An 18,790-nucleotide genomic window follows, 5' to 3' on the forward strand; every position below is an offset into this window, starting at 1 on the left:
AGACAAGGGTCACCTTTTTAGGTTTCCAGATTGATTCAGTGTCCATGACTCTGTCTCTAACAGACAAGAGACGATTAAAATTGGTTTCAGCTTGTCGGAACCTTCAGTCTCAATCATTCCCTTCAGTAGCTATGTGTATGGAAGTTTTAGGTCTCATGACTGCAGCATCGGACGCGATCCCCTTTGCTCGTTTTCATATGAGACCTCTCCAGCTTTGTATGCTGAACCAATGGTGCAGGAATTATACAAAGATATCACAATTAATATCCTTAAATCCCAATGTTCGACTATCTCTGACTTGGTGGTTAGATCATCATTGTATAGTTCAAGGGGCCTCTTTTGTTCTTCTAACCTGGACTGTGATCACAACAGATGCAAGTATTTGAGGTTGGGGAGCTGTCTGAGGATCTCTGACAGCACAAGGGGTTTGGAAATCTCAAGAGGCGAGGTTACCAATCAATATTTTAGAACTCTGTGCTATTTTCAGTGCTCTTCATGTTTGGCCTCTGTTGAAGAGAGAACCGTTCATTTGTTTTCAGACAGACAATATCACAACTGTGGCATATGTTAATCATCAGGGTGGGACTCACAGTCCCCAAGCTATGAAAGAAGTATTTCGGATACTTGCTTGGGCGGAATCCATCTCCTGTCTAATTTCTGCGGTTCATATCCCAGGTATAGACAATTGGGAAGCAGATTATCTCAGCCGTCAGACTTTACATCCTGGGGAGTGGTCGCTCCATTCAGATGTGTTTTCTCAGATTGGTCTTCCAGAAATAGATCTGATGGCTTCCCATCTAAATAAGAAACTACCCAGGTACCTGTCCAGGTCCAGGGACCCTCAGGCGGAAGCGGTGGATGCATTAACAGTTCCTTGGTGTCACCAACCTGCTTATATTTTCCCGCCTCCAGTTCTTCTTCCAAGAGTGATCTATAAAATCATCATGGAACAATTGTTTGTGTTGCTGGTAGCTCCAGCATGGCCTCACAGGTTTTGGTATGCGGATCTTGTTCGGATGTCTAGTTGCCAACCTTGGCCACTTCCATTAAGGCCAGACCTTCTGTCTCAAGGTCCGTTTTTCCATCAGAATCTCAAATCATTAAATTTGAAGGTATGGAAATAGAACACCTAGTGCTTAGTCATAGAGGTTTCTCTGACTCAGTAATTAATACTATGTTACAGGCTCGTAAATCTGTTTCTAGGAAGATTTATTATCGAGTTTGGAAGACTTATATTTCATGGTGTTCTCATAAATTTTCCTGGCATTCTTTTAGAATTCCTAGAATTTTACAGTTTCTTAAGGATGGTTTGGATAAGGGTTTGTCTGCAAGTTCCTCGAAGGGACAAATCTCTGCTCTTTCTGTTTTATTTCACAGAAAGATTGCTAAGCTTCCTGATATTCACTGTTTTGTACAGGCTTTGGTCCGTATCAAGCCTGTCATTAAATCAATCTCTCCTCCTTGGAGTCTTAATTTGGTTTTGAAGGCTTTACAGGCTCCTCCATTTGAGCCTATGCATTCTTTGGACATTAACTACTTTCTTGGAAAGTGTTGTTCCTTTTGGCCATCTCTTCTGCTAGAAGAGTTTCAGAATTATCTGCTCTTTCTTGTAAATCTCCTTTTCTGATTTTCCATCAGGATAAGGAAGTTTTGCATACTTCATTTAAATTTCTACCTAAGGTTGTGAATTCTAACAACATTAATAGAGAAATTGTTGTCCCTTCTTTGTGTCCTAATCCTAAGAATTCTTTGGAGAGATCTTTACATTCTTTGTATGTGGTAAGATCTTTGAAATATTATGTTGAAGCTACTAAAGATTTCAGGGAGACTTCTAGTCTATTTGTTTATTTTCTGGTTCTAGGAAAGGTCAGAAGGCTTCTGCCATTTCCTTGGCATCTTGGTTAAAGCTTTTGATTCGTCAGTCTTATTTGGAGTCGGATCAGGCCCCGCCTCAGAGAATTACAGCTCATTCTACTAGATCAGTCTCCACTTCGTGGGCTTTTAAGAATGAAGCTTCAGTTGATCAGATTTACAAAGCAGCAACTTGGTCTTCTTTGCATACATTTACTAAATTCTACTGTTTTGATGTATTTGCTTCTTCGGAAGCAGTTTTTGGTAGAAAAGTTTTTCAGGCAGCTGTTTCAGTTTGATTCCTGTGCTTATGTTTAAGTTTTTTATTTTCATTATGAGAATAAACTTATATTTTAAGTTGTGGATTATTATTTTTCATCGGAAAATGGCTGTTATTATTTTATCCCTCCCTCTCTAGTGACTCTTCTGTGGAGTTCCACATCTTGGGTATTACTATCCTATACGTCACTAGCTCATGGACTCTTGCCAATTACATGAAAGAAAACATAATTTATGTAAGAACTTACCTGATAAATTAATTTCTTTCATATTGGCAAGAGTCAATGAGACCCAACCTTTTTATGGTGGTTATGATTTTTTGTATAAAGCACAATTATTTCCAAATTCCTTTGTTGATGCTTTTTACTCCTTTCTTTGTCACCCCACTACTTGGCTATTCGTTAAACTGAATCATGAGTGTGGTGAGGGGTGTATTTCTAGGCATTTTGAGGTTTGGGAAACTTCGACCCTCCTGGTAGGATTGTATATCCCATACGTCACTAGCTCATGGACTCTTGCCAATGTGAAAGAAATGAATTTATCAGGTAAATTCTTACATAAATTGTGTTTTCTAGTCTGCAACTGTGTTGTATAAATGTAATATTTTAATTTGAATGTCACATTCCAATTCGAATGTAGCATTCAAATTTGAAATAGTTTTTCTAGTCTACAGCTGTGTTGTATAAAGGCAATATTCGAATTTGAATGTCACATTCAAATTCGAAATAGAATTTCTAGTCTAATACTGTGTTTTATAAATAGAGGCTTTTTTACTTGTAGATGTGTAGGAAACTTATTAGAGGACGCAGGAAGAACCATATGCCCACACTGTTTATATTCTCTATAATAAGTTACATTTTCTTTGTTTAGGTGAGGATTGATGAATATGATTTTTCTAAACCACTTCAAGGCCAACAGAAGAAACCTCTCACTGAGCATTGGAGGAAGCACACATTATCATTTGTGGACAAGAAAGGCAATGTATGTCAGTGTTATAATTCATATAATATGTCTTTATTTTAGATATTTTGCTCACAATAAGGAATTATTGGAAATCCCTTTTTTAGAATTTCTGTATAACAATTGAGATATGAAGGGTAATTTATAATTAGATTTAGGCCCAATTCTATCAAACTGTTAATCTGTTGAATTCCTGACTGAAGACTGTAACCTTTGGACCTTGCATCATCAAAAACACAAATTTGTGTACAGAGTTATGAAAAAAATAGCTGTTTCTTTCTTAAGATATGGTGAGTCCACGACGTCCTCAATAAATGTTGGAAATATCACTCCTGGCCAGCAGGAGGAGACAAAGAGCACCACAGAAAAACTGTTAAGTATCACTTCCCATCCCACAAACCCCAGTCATTCTCTTTGCTTTCATGCATGGAGGAGGTGAAGTTTTGGTGTCTGAAGAAAATTGGATTTCTTTTGCTACAAGCAAGATTTTTGGGACTAGCAGTAATCCACGTTAGTTTCTTCAGTAGGATAGTGGTGTGGCTTTAAAGCAGTTAAGAACATGTAAGGTGGCCTTGCTGCGTTTTCCTAACATATTTGCTGCCCATGGTATTGAAAGCCAGAGTACTCTGTTCCTTCCTTTTTCTACAGGTCTATGTGAGGAGTGGCATCCTCTCACACCGTGTAAGCTGTCCTCCTGCCGGACGGCCATATGCATGTGCCTTTTGTCTTCTAAGTATGGGAGACTGTGCACTTTAAAGGATTCTGCAAACATTAATTGGGACATTATATATTCTAGTTTGGGATATTTCGTTGGCAGCGTACAGGCACTTAATGTGGCATAGGTGAGAGATACTGCTTCTCCTTCATTGGTGATGAAGGGGTTAACCAGTTGTGTGGGGCTCAATTTTATTAGGCACTATACAGCAGACTTTTTATTTTTATAAGTGTATTTGTTTTGATGTAAAATTCGATCTGGTGGTGCCAGATTTCTTTTTACATTTATTAAGACTTGTGACTCTGATCCTTGTTTATCGCTCCCTGCAAGGGGTGATATTGCGGGAGATACAAAGCACTAGGGAGCGCTGAAACCAGCTTAAGAGTAAGGATTATAGAATATATATAATAATAAAACACCTAACCTGATACTAATATGATACTACTATAATAGGCAATATGTATAATACATGTAAATATAAATTGTGAATTATGAATTATGTGTGAAAAAAATCTTTTCAAAATTGGAAAAAATTATATATGAAAAAAATTCTATGTGAAAAATTAAATTCTATAGAAGATGCCAGCAACAAATACTAGAATTGCATATCTATATATAAAAAACTTTATTACAATATAGGTCGACCTATTCAAGACATACAATAATAAATCACAAAATTAAGAAAAAAAAGAAAATTAGTATAAAAAAACTCCTTAAACCAAAAGTTCATGCATAAGAAACAGTTCCCAGGAGTGGACAATTTTTCGGCTTGTTACTATATGGACCCACGCTCATACAAGGATGCTGTTCTGTGTATAGTTGTGTATACTCCAAAGGTGTAGGAGTTAGTTTAAAATAGAGCAAATAGAGCAACTAGTTTCAAAGTGTAATATCTTTTTCTAGCTCTATTTGCTCTATTTTAAACTAACTCCTACACCTTTGGAGTATTTTATTTGTGCAGATATCTTGTGGCTGAATAACCCTCTGCTAGGTGTTTTTTTGTGCAGTATTGGCCATTATAAACAGGCCTTGGGAGCGAGAATGCATATCCTGTAAAAGAAAGCTGCAAAATATTCACTGGGTTTCTAGCCTAGTATATCTAATTACATTTCCCTGTTAAAGCTTTTCTGTTTCCAGTGGCCATTGGTTACTATTGGAAGGTGTGTCCACAGATCGTTGGTTCAAGTTTGGAGGCAGGTTGCTGCTTATTATTATTTAAGTACGGATGTAACTTCCCCTGCTATTTGCTGTGTGACATTTACTAAGAGGATTCCTTGTCCGTAGGGGAAATACCATCATTGGCTGCGACTGCCTCTTTTGTCCTGGGAACGCTCCTCTTACAACTATACACAGAACAGCATCCTTGTATGAGCGTGGGTCCATATAATAACAAGCCGAAAAATCGTCCACTCCTGGGAACTGTTTCTTATGCATGAACTTTTGGTTTAAGGAGTTTTTTATACTAATTTTCATTTTTTTCTTAATTTTGTGATTTATTATTGTATGTCTTGAATAGGTCGACCTATATTGTAATAAAGTTTTTTATATATAGATATGCAATTCTAGTATTTGTTGCTGGCATCTTCTATAGAATTGAATTTTTTCACATAGAATTTTTTTCATATATAATTTTTTCCAATTTTGAAAAGATTTTTTTCACACATAATTCATAATTCACAATTTATATTTACATGTATTATACATATTGCCTATTATAGTAGTATCATATTAGTATCAGGTTAGGTGTTTTATTATTATATATATTCTATAATCCTTACTCTTAAGCTGGTTTCAGCGCTCCCTAGTGCTTTGTATTTTGTATTGATTAGTCCTGTAGGTCTTTAAGGGTAACCTATTTTTTCTATTTGGAGTTTGTAGTAATTTATATTTTTTGGCGCTGGTCACTTAAGTCTATTTTTTGATATTGCGGGAGAGCAATTTACAACTACAGGGAGAGGCATTTATCTGTATCTGAATTATCGTCTGGGAGAGCGCGCTTTGTTAAAAGCACCGTTCTCTCCTCAGGCCGATTTTGTCTCTCCCTTTAATCTCTTCCGTTCCTATTTGGAGTGGTGTCGCCAGTTAATTTAAGCAGTTGTAACTGTAATCTAGCTCTCTGTTTTTCTGTTTGCGGGCCTATGAGAATAACAGGCGCCATGTTGTCTCTGCCTTCCTTCTTAGCTTCAGGAATGAAGCAGCACTATTTTCAATCGGTTACTGAATCTGGTCACGTGACCCCGCATTCTTATCCGAGATCGGAGCAGTGTATTTATTTTAAAGTGTACTAAGTAGTACAAGGGAGGGGCTAAGTACCAAGTGTACTTTAAACCGTTTGGGACCTGTGTGGTTCAACGGTTTTGGAGATCTGGTTTAATCTCTTACGGTCTCTTAAAGTGAGGAAAGTCCTTAAAGTGACAGTACAACTTATTTTGGAACAGGGGTTTGTTCCTATGTTTTACTGCTGTTAATATCCTAAGGCAATTTTATATGATTTAAAGTGACAGCACAATTTTTTTTTTTTTTTAAACGTTAATTTTTATTGAGAAGAACATTGTGAAAACCACATAACAATACAGTTTTTTCTTTACACGTATGGTAATGGTAGTACACGCGACAATGCAGGCAATAAATGACATTCATAGAGGGTCTGTAAACATTGCATGAGGGTCATAAATACCTTTAAACCACTATCTGGTGCATAGTTGCACGGTTTGCTTGTTATGTATTGGTTATTCTAGGAAAACGTTTAAGTTTTTATGATGTAGTCTATATATGGCCAGAGGTGCCATATTCAATATGCCTGATAGTTGAAAGACATAGAACAGATTATATGTATAATATGTAAGAGCGGGTACAATGTTGTTGGATTTAATCACCCAAACCCCTTGGAGGGGTTTTAAATTTTGAGAACTTTTAAATTTATTTTGAAAGAGTTTTTTTTATTAATTTCTTTTTTCTTTTTTATAACAAGTTCAGGTATATGCAGTCAGGTCAATCAAAAACAGTTCAAAAGATTGCAACGGTGTCCATCATTTACATTTGATAATCTGAGGCCTATATGTGTGGTGCTCATTCATCCTCAAAAAAATAAGTATAAACATTATTAACAGTTGGCAGGCAAGAATAAAGTCAAGTGAGGTAATTATCAATCAATCCATCGGTTCCGGCTCTCTCTTAGATATGCATTAGTCTATCGGTTTAATCTAACAGGGCTCTCTGCCTCTCTGTCTTTTATCTTCAAGGTACATTATGTATGGTTCCCACTGAACAATGAACTCGTCTCTAGTATTCAGATTCTCAGCTGCCGAGCTGGCCATTTCATAGTGATGAATTATTTTTTTTTCAATAAAATTGAAACTTGGAGGCGTGGATTTCCAATATTGTGCAATGCCAATCCTTACAACTGTGCAGATAGTTTTTACTAATTTTTGATGTTGTTTTAAAATATTGGGGATCGGGAAGTGTAGTAAAGCTTGTTCAGGAGATAATATGATATGTTTATGGAAAAGATCACTGAGTAACTGTGAGGCTTTCTCCCATATTTCTCTTACTCTATCACACTCCCACCACATATGGAGATATGTACCCCTAGCGTTGCAGCCTCTATAGCAAAGATTTAAAGAGGGATTCTCTGAACCCCCAAACCTAGACGGGTAAATGTACCATTTAAATGCAACTTTAAGGTAGTTTTCTTTCAGCAAAGCATTATGTGAGAAGGAGAGGCCTTTGGCCAGGTTAGTAGTCCAAGTCTCTAAAGACCAAGTCTTATTTAAGTCTTGTTCCCACTTCAGTATATGTGGAGGTTTAGTTTCTCTAAGTTTGCTATTAAATGTGGGATTTAGTGTTGAGATTGTGCTGTGCATCGGTTCCTTAGCTAGGCATAATGATTCTAAAATAGTGTTCAATGGTAGTTTGGAGAGGTCTGTTACTGCTTTGGTTCTAGATTTTAGTTGCAGGTAATGATACCAAATGTTTTTGTCATTGGGGTCAATGTCTCTGTATTGTTCGAATGAGATGAAACCTCCGTCAGTATATACATCTGCAATTCTATACAGTCCTTTGTTAGCCCATTTTTTCTATATGTGTGGGTCTATCGTAGTTTGTGGTAAAACTAAAGGTATTAGTTTAGATTTTTCCTGGATTAGGGGAAATTTAGCGGTCAATTTATTCCATATAAAGATCGTGTGAGAAAGTGCTACATATTTACACAATGAAGGGTGAACATCTTTTTTAGGAGTCCACAAGAGACTAGAGATCTGGTCGGTTTTGGCAATCTGTGATTCTATCTGCGTCCATAAGGCTTGTTTTATGTGACTAAACCAGTGTATCGTTTGGGCCATGCGGGCTGAGTAATAATAAGATGTAAAATTTGGGAGACCTAACCCACCGTCCTTCCGATGCGTACTCATGATTGTTTTGTTTATCCTGGCATGCTTACCTTGCCATACAAAATGCAATATGTCTCTCTGGAGTGCATTGAGTTCAGAAATGGGGACAGAGATTGGAAGGGAACGAAATAGGTACAATAGTTTCGGGAGCAATGTCATCTTTGTTGAGACTATTCTGCCATAAAAGGAAATTTTAAGCTTTAGCCATTTCGTTATTAAATTCCTAATGTGGGTGAACATTGGTAAATAACTTGCTTGGTATAAAGTATAAATGTCGGTGGTAAGATTGATTCCCAGATACTTCAGTTTTCTGTGGGCCCAGGTGAAAGAGAAATTAATTTCTAAAAGCTTTTTAGTGTTTTGGGGTAAATTGATTCCAAGGGCTTCACATTTATCTTTATTTATTTTGTACCCAGAGAATATGCCATACTGTTGGAGTAATGCATATAAAGGAGGGAGAGAAAGGAGGGGTTTAGTCAATGATAGTATGATATCATCCGCGAATAGCGGAATTTTATATTCTTTAACCCCTATACGGAGTCCAGAGATATTGGGGTCATTTCTAATTTGAATAGCTAGTGGCTCAATACAAAGGGTGAATAAAAGAGGGGATAAAGGGCACCCCTGTCTTGTCCCGTTTCTAATTTGTATAGGTTTAGATTGGTACCCTGAAAGTTTCACAAATGCTGAGGGTTGGGAATATAGTGTTGTGAGGGCATCAAGAAAAGCTCCTGTGATACCTGTTTTCTGCAGGACTGCAAACATGTACTCCCAATTGATTCTGTCAAACGCCTTCTCTGCGTCCAAAGAGAGGAACAGAGAAGGCGTTTTCTCCAACATAGGTGTGTCCGGTCCACGGCGTCATCCTTACTTGTGGGATATTCTCTTCCCCAACAGGAAATGGCAAAGAGCCCAGCAAAGCTGGTCATATGATCCCCCCTAGGCTCCGCCCACCCCAGTCATTCTCTTTGCCGTTGCACAGGCAACATCTCCACGGAGATGGCTAAGAGTTTTTTTGGTGTTTAAATGTAGTTTTTATTCTTCAATCAAGTGTTTGTTATTTTAAAATAGTGCTGGTATGTACTATTTACTCTGAAACAGAAAAGAGAAGAAGATTTCTGTTTGTAAGAGGAAGATGATTTTAGCAAACGTTACTAAAATCGATTGCGGTTTCCACACAGGACTGTTGAGATGAAGTAACTTCAGTTGGGGGAAGCAGTTGGCAGACTTTTTCTGCCTTAGGTATGACTGGCCACATTTCTAACAAGACTTTGTAATGCTGGAAGGCTGTCATTTTCCCTATGGGGACCGGTAAGCCATTTTCTTAGATTAAGCAAAAGAATAAAAGGCTTTATAAGGGCTTATAAAACTGGTAGACATTTTTCTGGGCTAAAACGATTACTTTGCTAAGCATATTTGACAGATTATAACTCTTTATAGTTATTATAATCTTGGGGATTGTTGTTAAAAAACGGCAGGCACTGTATGGACACCTTTTTCAGATGGGGGCCTTCTCTAGTCATAGGCAGAGCCTCATTTTCGCGCCACTAATGCGCAGTTGTTTTTGGAAGGCAAGGCATGCAGATGCATGTGTGAGGAGCTAAGAACCACTGAAAAAGCTTATAGAAGGCGTCATTTGGTATCGTATTCCCCCCTGGGCTTGGTTGGGTCTCAGCAAAGCAGATACCTGGGACTGTATAGGGGTTAACTGTAAAAACGGCTCCGGTTCCGTTATTTTAAGGGTTAAAGCTTTCAAATTTGGTGTGCAATACTTTTAAGGCTTTAAGACACTGTGGTGAAATTTTGGTGAATTTTGAACAATTGCTTCATGCTTTTTCGCATATTCAGTAATAAAGTGTGTTCTGTTTAAAATTTAAAGTGACAGTAACGGTTTTATTTTAAAACGTTTTTTGTGCTTTGTTGACAAGTTTAAGCCTGTTTAACATGTCTGAACCATCAGATAAGCGATGTTCTATATGTATGAAAGCCAATGTGTCTCCCCATTTAAATATATGTGATAATTGTGACATAGTGTCCAAACAAAGTAGGGACAATGATGCCACAGATAATAATAGTGCCCAAGATGATTCTTCAGATGAGGGGAGTAAGCATGGTACTGCATCACCCCCTTCTGTGTCTACACCAGTTTTGCCCACACAAGAGGCCCCTAGTACATCTAGTGCGCCAATACTTATTACTATGCAACAATTAACGGCTGTTATGGATAATTCTATTGCAAATATTTTATCTAAAATGCCTACTTATCAAAGAAAGCGCGATTGCTCTGTTTTAAACACTGAAGAGCAAGAGGACGCTGATGATAACGTTTCTGACATACCCTCACACCAATCTGAAGGGGCCAGGAGGGAGGTTTTGTCTGAGGGAGAAATTTCAGATTCAGGAAAAATTTCTCAACAAGCTGAACCTGATGTTGTAACATTTAAATTTAAATTAGAACATCTCCGCGCACTGCTTAAGGAGGTATTATCTACTCTGGATGATTGTGACAATTTGGTCATTCCAGAGAAATTATGTAAGATGGACAAGTTCCTAGAGGTTCCGGTGCCCCCCGATGTTTTTCCTATACCCAAGCGGGTGGCGGACATAGTAAATAAGGAATGGGAAAGGCCCGGCATACCTTTTGTTCCTCCCCCTATATTTAAGAAATTATTTCCTATAGTCGACCCCAGAAAGGACTTATGGCAGACAGTCCCTAAGGTCGAGGGGGCGGTCTCTACTCTAAACAAACGCACTACTATTCCCATAGAAGATAGTTGTGCTTTCAAAGATCCTATGGATAAAAAATTAGAGGGTTTGCTTAAAAAGATGTTTGTTCAGCAAGGTTACCTTCTACAACCAATTTCATGCATTGTTCCTGTCACTACGGCAGCGTGTTTCTGGTTCGAAGAACTAGAAAAGTCGCTCAATAAAGAATCTTCGTATGAGGAGGTTATGGACAGAGTTCAAGCACTTAAATTGGCTAACTCTTTTATTCTAGATGCCGCTTTGCAATTAGCTAGATTAGCGGCGAAAAATTCAGGGTTTGCTATCGTGGCGCGCAGAGCGCTCTGGCTAAAGTCTTGGTCAGCGGATGTGTCTTCCAAGACAAAATTGCTTAACATCCCTTTCAAGGGCAAAACACTGTTTGGTCCTGATTTGAAAGAGATTATTTCAGACATCACCGGGGGAAAGGGCCACGCCCTTCCTCAGGATAGGTCTTTTAAGGCTAGAAATAAGCCTAATTTTCGTCCCTTTCGCAGAAACGGACCAACCTCTACTTCTACATCCTCTAAGCAAGAGGGTAATACTTCTCAACCCAAACCAGCCTGGAGACCGATGCAAGGCTGGAACAAGGGTAAGCAGGCCAAGAAGCCTGCCACTGCTACCAAAACAGCATGAAGGGATGGCCCCCGATCCGGGACCGGATCTGGTGGGGGGCAGACTTTCTCTCTTTGCTCAGGCCTGGGCAAGAGATGTTCAGGATCCTTGGGCACTAGAAATAGTTTCTCAAGGTTATCTCCTGGAATTCAAGGAACTACCCCCAAGGGGAAGGTTCCACAGGTCTCAATTATCTTCAAACCAAATAAAAAGACAGGCATTCTTGCATTGTGTAGAAGACCTGTTAAAGATGGGAGTAATTCATCCTGTTCCAATAGGAGAACAAGGGATGGGGTTTTACTCCAACCTGTTCATAGTTCCCAAAAAAGAGGGAACATTCAGACCAATTCTAGATCTCAAAATCCTAAACAAATTTCTCAGGGTTCCATCGTTCAAAATGGAAACCATTCGAACGATCCTTCCTACCATCCAGGAAGGTCAATTTATGACCACGGTGGATTTAAAGGATGCGTACCTACATATTCCTATCCACAAGGAACATCATCAGTTCCTAAGGTTCGCTTTTCTGGACAAGCATTACCAGTTTGTGGCACTTCCATTCGGATTAGCCACTGCTCCGAGAATTTTCACAAAGGTACTAGGGTCCCTTCTAGCGGTTCTAAGACCAAGGGGCATTGCAGTAGTACCGTACTTGGACGACATCCTGATTCAAGCGTCGTCTCTGTCAAAAGCAAAGGCTCATACGGACATCGTCCTAGCCTTTCTCAGATCTCACGGATGGAAAGGGAACATAGAAAAAAGTTCTCTTTCCCCGTCAACAAGAGTTCCCTTCTTGGGAACAATAATAGACTCCTTAGAAATGAGGATTTTTCTGACAGAGGTCAGAAAATCAAAACTTCTAAGCTCTTGTCAAGTTCTTCATTCTGTTCTTCGTCCTTCCATAGCGCAGTGCATGGAAGTAATAGGATTGATGGTTGCAGCAATGGACATAGTTCCTTTTGCACGAATTCATCTAAGACCATTACAACTGTGCATGCTCAGACAGTGGAATGGGGATTATACAGACTTGTCTCCGACGATTCAAGTAGATCAAAGGACCAGAGATTCACTCCGTTGGTGGCTAATCCTGGACAACCTGTCACAGGGAATGAGCTTCCGCAGACCAGAGTGGGTCATTGTCACGACCGACACCAGTCTGGTGGGCTGGGGCGCGGTCTGGGAACCCCTGAAAGCTCAGGGTCTATGGTCTCGGGAAGAATCTCTTCTCCCGATAAACATTCTGGAACTGAGAGCGATATTCAATGCTCTCAAAGCTTGGCCTCATCTAGCAAAGGCCAAATTCATAAGGTTTCAATCAGACAACATGACGACAGTTGCATATATCAACCATCAGGGGGGAACAAGGAGTTCCCTGGCGATGGAGGAAGTGACCAAGATAATTCAATGGGCGGATGATCACTCCTGCCACTTGTCTGCAATCCACATCCCAGGAGTGGAAAATTGGGAAGCGGATTTTCTGAGTCGTCAGACATTCCATCCGGGGGAGTGGGAACTCCACCCGGAAATCTTTGCCCAAATAACTCAATTATGGGGCATTCCAGACATGGATCTGATGGCCTCTCGTCAGAACTTCAAGGTTCCTTGTTACGGGTCCAGATCCAGGGATCCCAAGGCGACTCTAGTAGATGCACTAGTAGCACCTTGGACCTTCAACCTAGCTTATGTATTCCCACCGTTTCCTCTCATTCCCAGGCTGGTAGCCAGGATCAACCAGGAGAGGGCTTCGGTGATCTTGATAGCTCCTGCGTGGCCACGCAGGACTTGGTATGCAGACCTGGTGAATATGTCATCGGCTCCACCATGGAAGCTACCTTTGAGACAGGACCTTCTTGTTCAAGGTCCATTCGAACATCCGAATCTGGTTTCCCTCCAACTGACTGCTTGGAGATTGAACGCTTGATTTTATCAAAGCGTGGGTTTTCAGATTCTGTAATAGATACTCTGATTCAGGCTAGAAAGCCTGTAACTAGAAAAATTTACCATAAGATATGGAAAAAATATATCTGTTGGTGTGAATCTAAAGGATTCCCATGGAACAAGATAAAAATTCCTAAGATTTTATCCTTTCTACAAGAAGGTTTGGAGAAGGGATTATCTGCAAGTTCTCTGAAGGGACAGATTTCTGCGTTATCTGTTTTACTTCACAAAAGGCCGGCAGCTGTGCCAGACGTTCAAGCGTTTGTTCAGGCTCTGGTTAGAATCAAGCCTGTTTACAGACCTTTGACTCCTCCCTGGAGTCTTAATCTAGTTCTTTCAGTTCTTCAAGGGGTTCCGTTTGAACCCTTACATTCCGTAGATATTAAGTTATTATCTTGGAAAGTTTTGTTTTTGGTTGCAATTTCTTCTGCTAGAAGAGTTTCTGAGTTATCTGCTCTGCAGTGTTCTCCGCCCTATCTGGTGTTCCATGCAGATAAGGTGGTTTTGCGTACTAAGCCTGGTTTTCTTCCGAAAGTTGTTTCCAACAAGAATATTAACCAGGAGATAGTTGTACCTTCTTTGTGTCCGAATCCAGTTTCAAAGAAGGAACGTTTGTTACACAATTTGGACGTAGTCCGTGCTCTAAAATTCTATTTAGAGGCCACTAAAGATTTCAGACAAACTTCTTCTTTGTTTGTTGTTTATTCTGGTAAAAGGAGAGGTCAAAAAGCAACTTCTACCTCTCTTTCTTTTTGGCTTAAAAGCATTATCCGTTTGGCTTATGAGACTGCCGGACGGCAGCCTCCTGAAAGAATCACAGCTCACTCCACTAGGGCTGTGGCTTCCACATGGGCCTTCAAGAACGAGGCTTCTGTTGACCAGATATGTAAGGCAGCGACTTGGTCTTCACTGCACACTTTTGCCAAATTTTACAAATTTGATACTTTTGCTTCTTCAGAGGCTATTTTTGGGAGAAAGGTTTTGCAAGCCGTGGTGCCTTCCATTTAGGTGACCTGATTTGCTCCCTCCCTTCATCCGTGTCCTAAAGCTTTGGTATTGGTTCCCACAAGTAAGGATGACGCCGTGGACCGGACACACCTATGTTGGAGAAAACAGAATTTATGCTTACCTGATAAATTACTTTCTCCAACGGTGTGTCCGGTCCACGGCCCACCCTGGTTTTTTTAATCAGGTCTGATGAATTATTTTCTCTAACTACAGTCACCACGGTATCATGTGATTTCTCCTATGCATATTTCCTCCTGTACGTCGGTCGAATGACTGGGGTGGGCGGAGCCTAGGGGGGATCATATGACCAGCTTTGCTGGGCTCTTTGCCATTTCCTGTTGGGGAAGAGAATATCCCACAAGTAAGGATGACGCCGTGGACCGGACACACCGTTGGAGAAAGTAATTTATCAGGTAAGCATAAATTCTGTTTTTTCAGTAGTGGCCAAATTGATCAGGTCAATAATTTTGCGGGTGTTGTCCGGGGCCTCCCTATTTCTAATAAAGCCAACCTGGTCCGGGTGGATCAGCCTCTCCAGGATGGGATTAAGCCTATTGGCCAGAATTTTTGTGAGGATTTTTACATCCTGGTTTATTAATGATATGGGACGATAATTTTGGCAATGGAGCCTATTTTTCCCTGGTTTTGGGATGACAGCTATTCTAGCCATTAACATTTCACTGGGGATTTCCTTTTTTGCATTATAGAATTAATTACCTGAGAAAGTAGGGGAGTTAGTTCTTCCAGGAACAATTTGTAAAAAATTCCAGAATAGCCATCCGGGCCAGGCGTCTTAGAACTTTTTAGGTTTTTAATGGTATGTTTTATCTCAGATTCGGAAGCATTTAGGCTGGATTTTTCATCTTCTGTAATCTTTGGGAGTAAGTTTGCGTCCAGAAAAGCATTTAATTTCTCAGACCTATCAGTCGTGCCGTGGCGTGTAGGAAGGTTGTAAAGATTCTGATAAAAATCAGCGAAAGTGTTGGCAATTTGGAGGGGGTCATTAGTGTGTTTTTGGTCAGGTAGTTGGAGTTGTGGGACTGTGGTACTTCTTGTTATATCCTTGAGCTTGTTAGCTAACATTTTGTCGGGTTTGTTCCCGTATATGTAGTAGTGTGTGTCTATCTGTTTAATAGATCTAGCTGCTTCCTTATCTAGTATCTTGTTTATTTCATCGTTTATGGTTTTCAGTTCAGTTTTATTTTTCCTGCTAGTGTTGGTCGTGAATTGGGATCTTAGTATATTGGCCTTAGCTTGTAATTGTAAGAGTTTAGCTTTCTGCTGTCTGTTTCTGTTGTTAGATTCAGTAATCAAGTTGCCTCTTAAGTAGGCCGAGAGCTTTTAAATTTAAAGGAAAATTCCTTTTTATTTTTTCTGAGCCTCATGTCTCTCAGGATGATGCTGTTCAGGCAATGCCACTGTTTTCTCCTTAAGTGTCCCAAGCCTTCATGGCGTCACATGCAGTGCCCTGTGGTTCCTCTCAATCTCCTGGAGGAGTTTATTTGCCAGCAGAAATTGCTGCCCAGGTATCTTCAGCGGTATCTGTGGCATTATCTGCTTTTCCTATACTAAAGGGAAATCGCAAGAGGAAAATTAGAGTTTCAGTTAGTAAGGTTTCTGTTCCACCTGCTGCTACTTAGATTGCCCTTCCTCATAGGTCTGATGAGGAGAATACGTCTGTAGCCTCTGAGGGTGAAATCTCAGATTTGGACAGTATAATTCCTTCATCTGATACTGAAGTAGTGTCCTTCAGATTTAAGCTTGAACACCTCCGTTTATTTTTAAAGGAGGTTTTGGCTACCTTGGACGACTCTGATACGCCTATCATTGTCAACCCTAAGAAATCTAGTAAACTTAATAGTTAATATGATGTTCCTTCCTCTGTCGAAGTGTTTCCTGTTCCAGCCTGTTCAACTGAAATTATTGCTCAGGAATAGAAGAAGCCAGGGATACCTTCCCCATCTCCTGTCTTTAAAGATGTTTTCCTGTCGCTGACTCCATTATTGATTTATGGCACACAGTGCCTATAAGTAGAAGGGGGCCATTTTCTACTCTGGCTTAGACATCTATGATCCCTATAGAGGATAGTTGTTCTTTTAAGGATCAATGGACAAGTTGGAGGCTTATTTGAAGTTTGTATTGCCACTGTGTCAAGCATCCTTTGGTGCGTCTCCTTGTCTGATTCATTTTTGATAGAGACTCTTTGGAGGGGATCCAGGTCAGAGTTAAGGCTCTTAAGCTAGCCTATTAGTCCAAGCTTCTGGCGCTTCCTTACAAGGGTAAGACGTTGTTTGATCCTGATCTGACAGGAATATTTCTGATATTACGGGTGAAAAAGGGTCTTTTCTACCACAAGACAAGACGAATAGACCTTAGGACATCAGAGTCTAACCCAGCATGTTGGTTTGCCCCTGATCCTGGATCGGACCAAGTGGGGGACTGAATTTCTCTGTTGTCTTCAGGAAGGATACGAGATGTCCCAGATAGACTGTGGACTTAGTATCTCAGGATTTCTGAATAGAATTTAAATCCTTTCTTCCCAGTGGCAGGTTCCTCCCCTCAAGTTTATCTGCAGTCCAGATAAAAGAGAGGCATTTTTAATTGCATTTGGGACTTTTCTCTCTGGGAGTGATAGTACCAGTTCCTGTTAGGGAACAGGGTCTAGGATTTTAATCAGACCTGTTGGGGTTCCCAATAAGAGGGAACTTTTCATCTTATTCTAGACCTCAGTGTCTCAACAGTTTTCTCAGGGTACCGTCCTTCAAGATGGAAACCATTCATTCCATTCTTCCTTGGTCCAAGAGGGTCAGCTCCGTACCACCATAGACCCGAAGGGCGCATATATTCAAGTTCATGAAGTTTGCCTTTATGGACAATCACTTTTGGTTTGTGGCTCTGTCCTTGGTCTTGCCACGGCTCCCAGAATTTTCTTAAAGGTTCTGGAGACTCTCTTGGCAGTACTTAGGTTTCAGACGCCTTTCTGGACAACATATTGGTTCAGCCGCCATACTTTCAACAAGCAATTTTTTTAAATGAAATCTTGTTGTCTTGTCTACGTCCTCTTGGATGGAAAGTGAATCTGGAAAAGAGTTCCCTTGTTCCAGATACAGGGGTAGTTTTCTTTGGGACCATATTAGTTTTCCTATCTCTGAAAATATTTCTGACAGAGGTTCAGAAGCTCAGATTCTTTCTTCTTACCTTCCTCTGCGGCCTTCAGTGGCTCTATGTATGGAGGTGTTTGGTCTGATGGTGTCTTCATTGGACTTCATCCCTTTGCTCGATTCCTTCTGAGACTTCTGCTGTAATGCGTGCTCAGTTAGTGGAACGGGGATCATGTGGATCTGTCTCGGATACATCTAGTCTGTCGACATGGGATTCTCTCCCGGGGTGGTTTTCTTAGAAGCATCTGGCTCAGGGCATATGCTTCCGGAGACCTTCCTGGGTGATTGTGAACATGGACACCAGCCTTCTGGGCTTGGGAGAAGTCTGGGACTTGTTAAAGGTGCAGAGACTATGGACTCGGGAGGAGTCTGCTCTCCCCATAAACATCTTGTAGTTGAGAGCGATTTTCAATTCTCTGATGGCTTGGCCTCAGTTATCCTTGTCCTGTTTATTAGGTTCCAGTCGGACAATATCCCCTCAGTGACTTACTTCAACCACCAGGGAGGAACTCAGAGTTCCTTAGCAATGAAGGAGGTGGCTCGGATTGTTCTGTGGGTGGAAGCTTACAATTGCTGTCTATTTGCCATCCACATTCCAGGAGTGGACAACTGGGAAGCGTACTTCCTGAGCAGACAGACATTTCATCCCGGGGGAGTGGGCTCTTCATCTGGAGGTGTTCTCCAGGTTAACCCTCAAATGGGAGATGTCGGAGTTGGATCTGATGGCGTCTCAGCAGAACGCCAAGCTTCCAAAGTACAGTTCAAGGTCAAGAGATCCGCAGACGGCTCTGATAGATGCTCTGGCGGTTCCTTGGGATTTTCGGTCTGGCTTACCTCTGTTTGCTCTCCTTCCATGAGTCATTGCTCGTGTAAAGCAGGAGAGCATAGGTAATTCTCATAGCCCCTGCATGGCCTCGCAGAATCTGGTATGCGGACCTAGTGAGGAGTTCATCTCTTCCCTCTTGAAGGTTGCCTCTGAGGAAGGACCTTCTAACTCAAGGTCCATTCCTTCATCCAAATCTTGTTTCCCTGAAGCTGAGTGCTTGGAGATTGAACGCTTAGTTCTGTCTAAGTGTGGCTTTTCTGAGTCGGTCATTGAGACCATGATTCCG

At 40.6% G+C, this 18,790-nt stretch overlaps 1 protein-coding gene across 1 annotated transcript in view; it reads left to right on the forward strand.

Moving 5' to 3' along the window:
• Nucleotides 1–18,790, forward strand: part of LOC128644497 (succinate dehydrogenase [ubiquinone] flavoprotein subunit, mitochondrial) — a gene marked incomplete at its 3' end in the record, with an annotated part of 402,567 nt that overhangs the window by 376,880 nt on the left and 6,897 nt on the right. The window contains exon 14 of the mRNA XM_053697078.1: nt 3,001–3,111. Within this exon, the coding sequence (XP_053553053.1) occupies nt 3,001–3,111 (111 nt within the window). The remainder of the gene's footprint in view (nt 1–3,000; nt 3,112–18,790) is intronic.

This window comes from Bombina bombina, unplaced genomic scaffold (genome assembly GCF_027579735.1).
Source record: "Bombina bombina isolate aBomBom1 unplaced genomic scaffold, aBomBom1.pri scaffold_463, whole genome shotgun sequence".
In the NCBI taxonomy this organism is placed as follows: domain Eukaryota; kingdom Metazoa; phylum Chordata; class Amphibia; order Anura; family Bombinatoridae; genus Bombina; species Bombina bombina.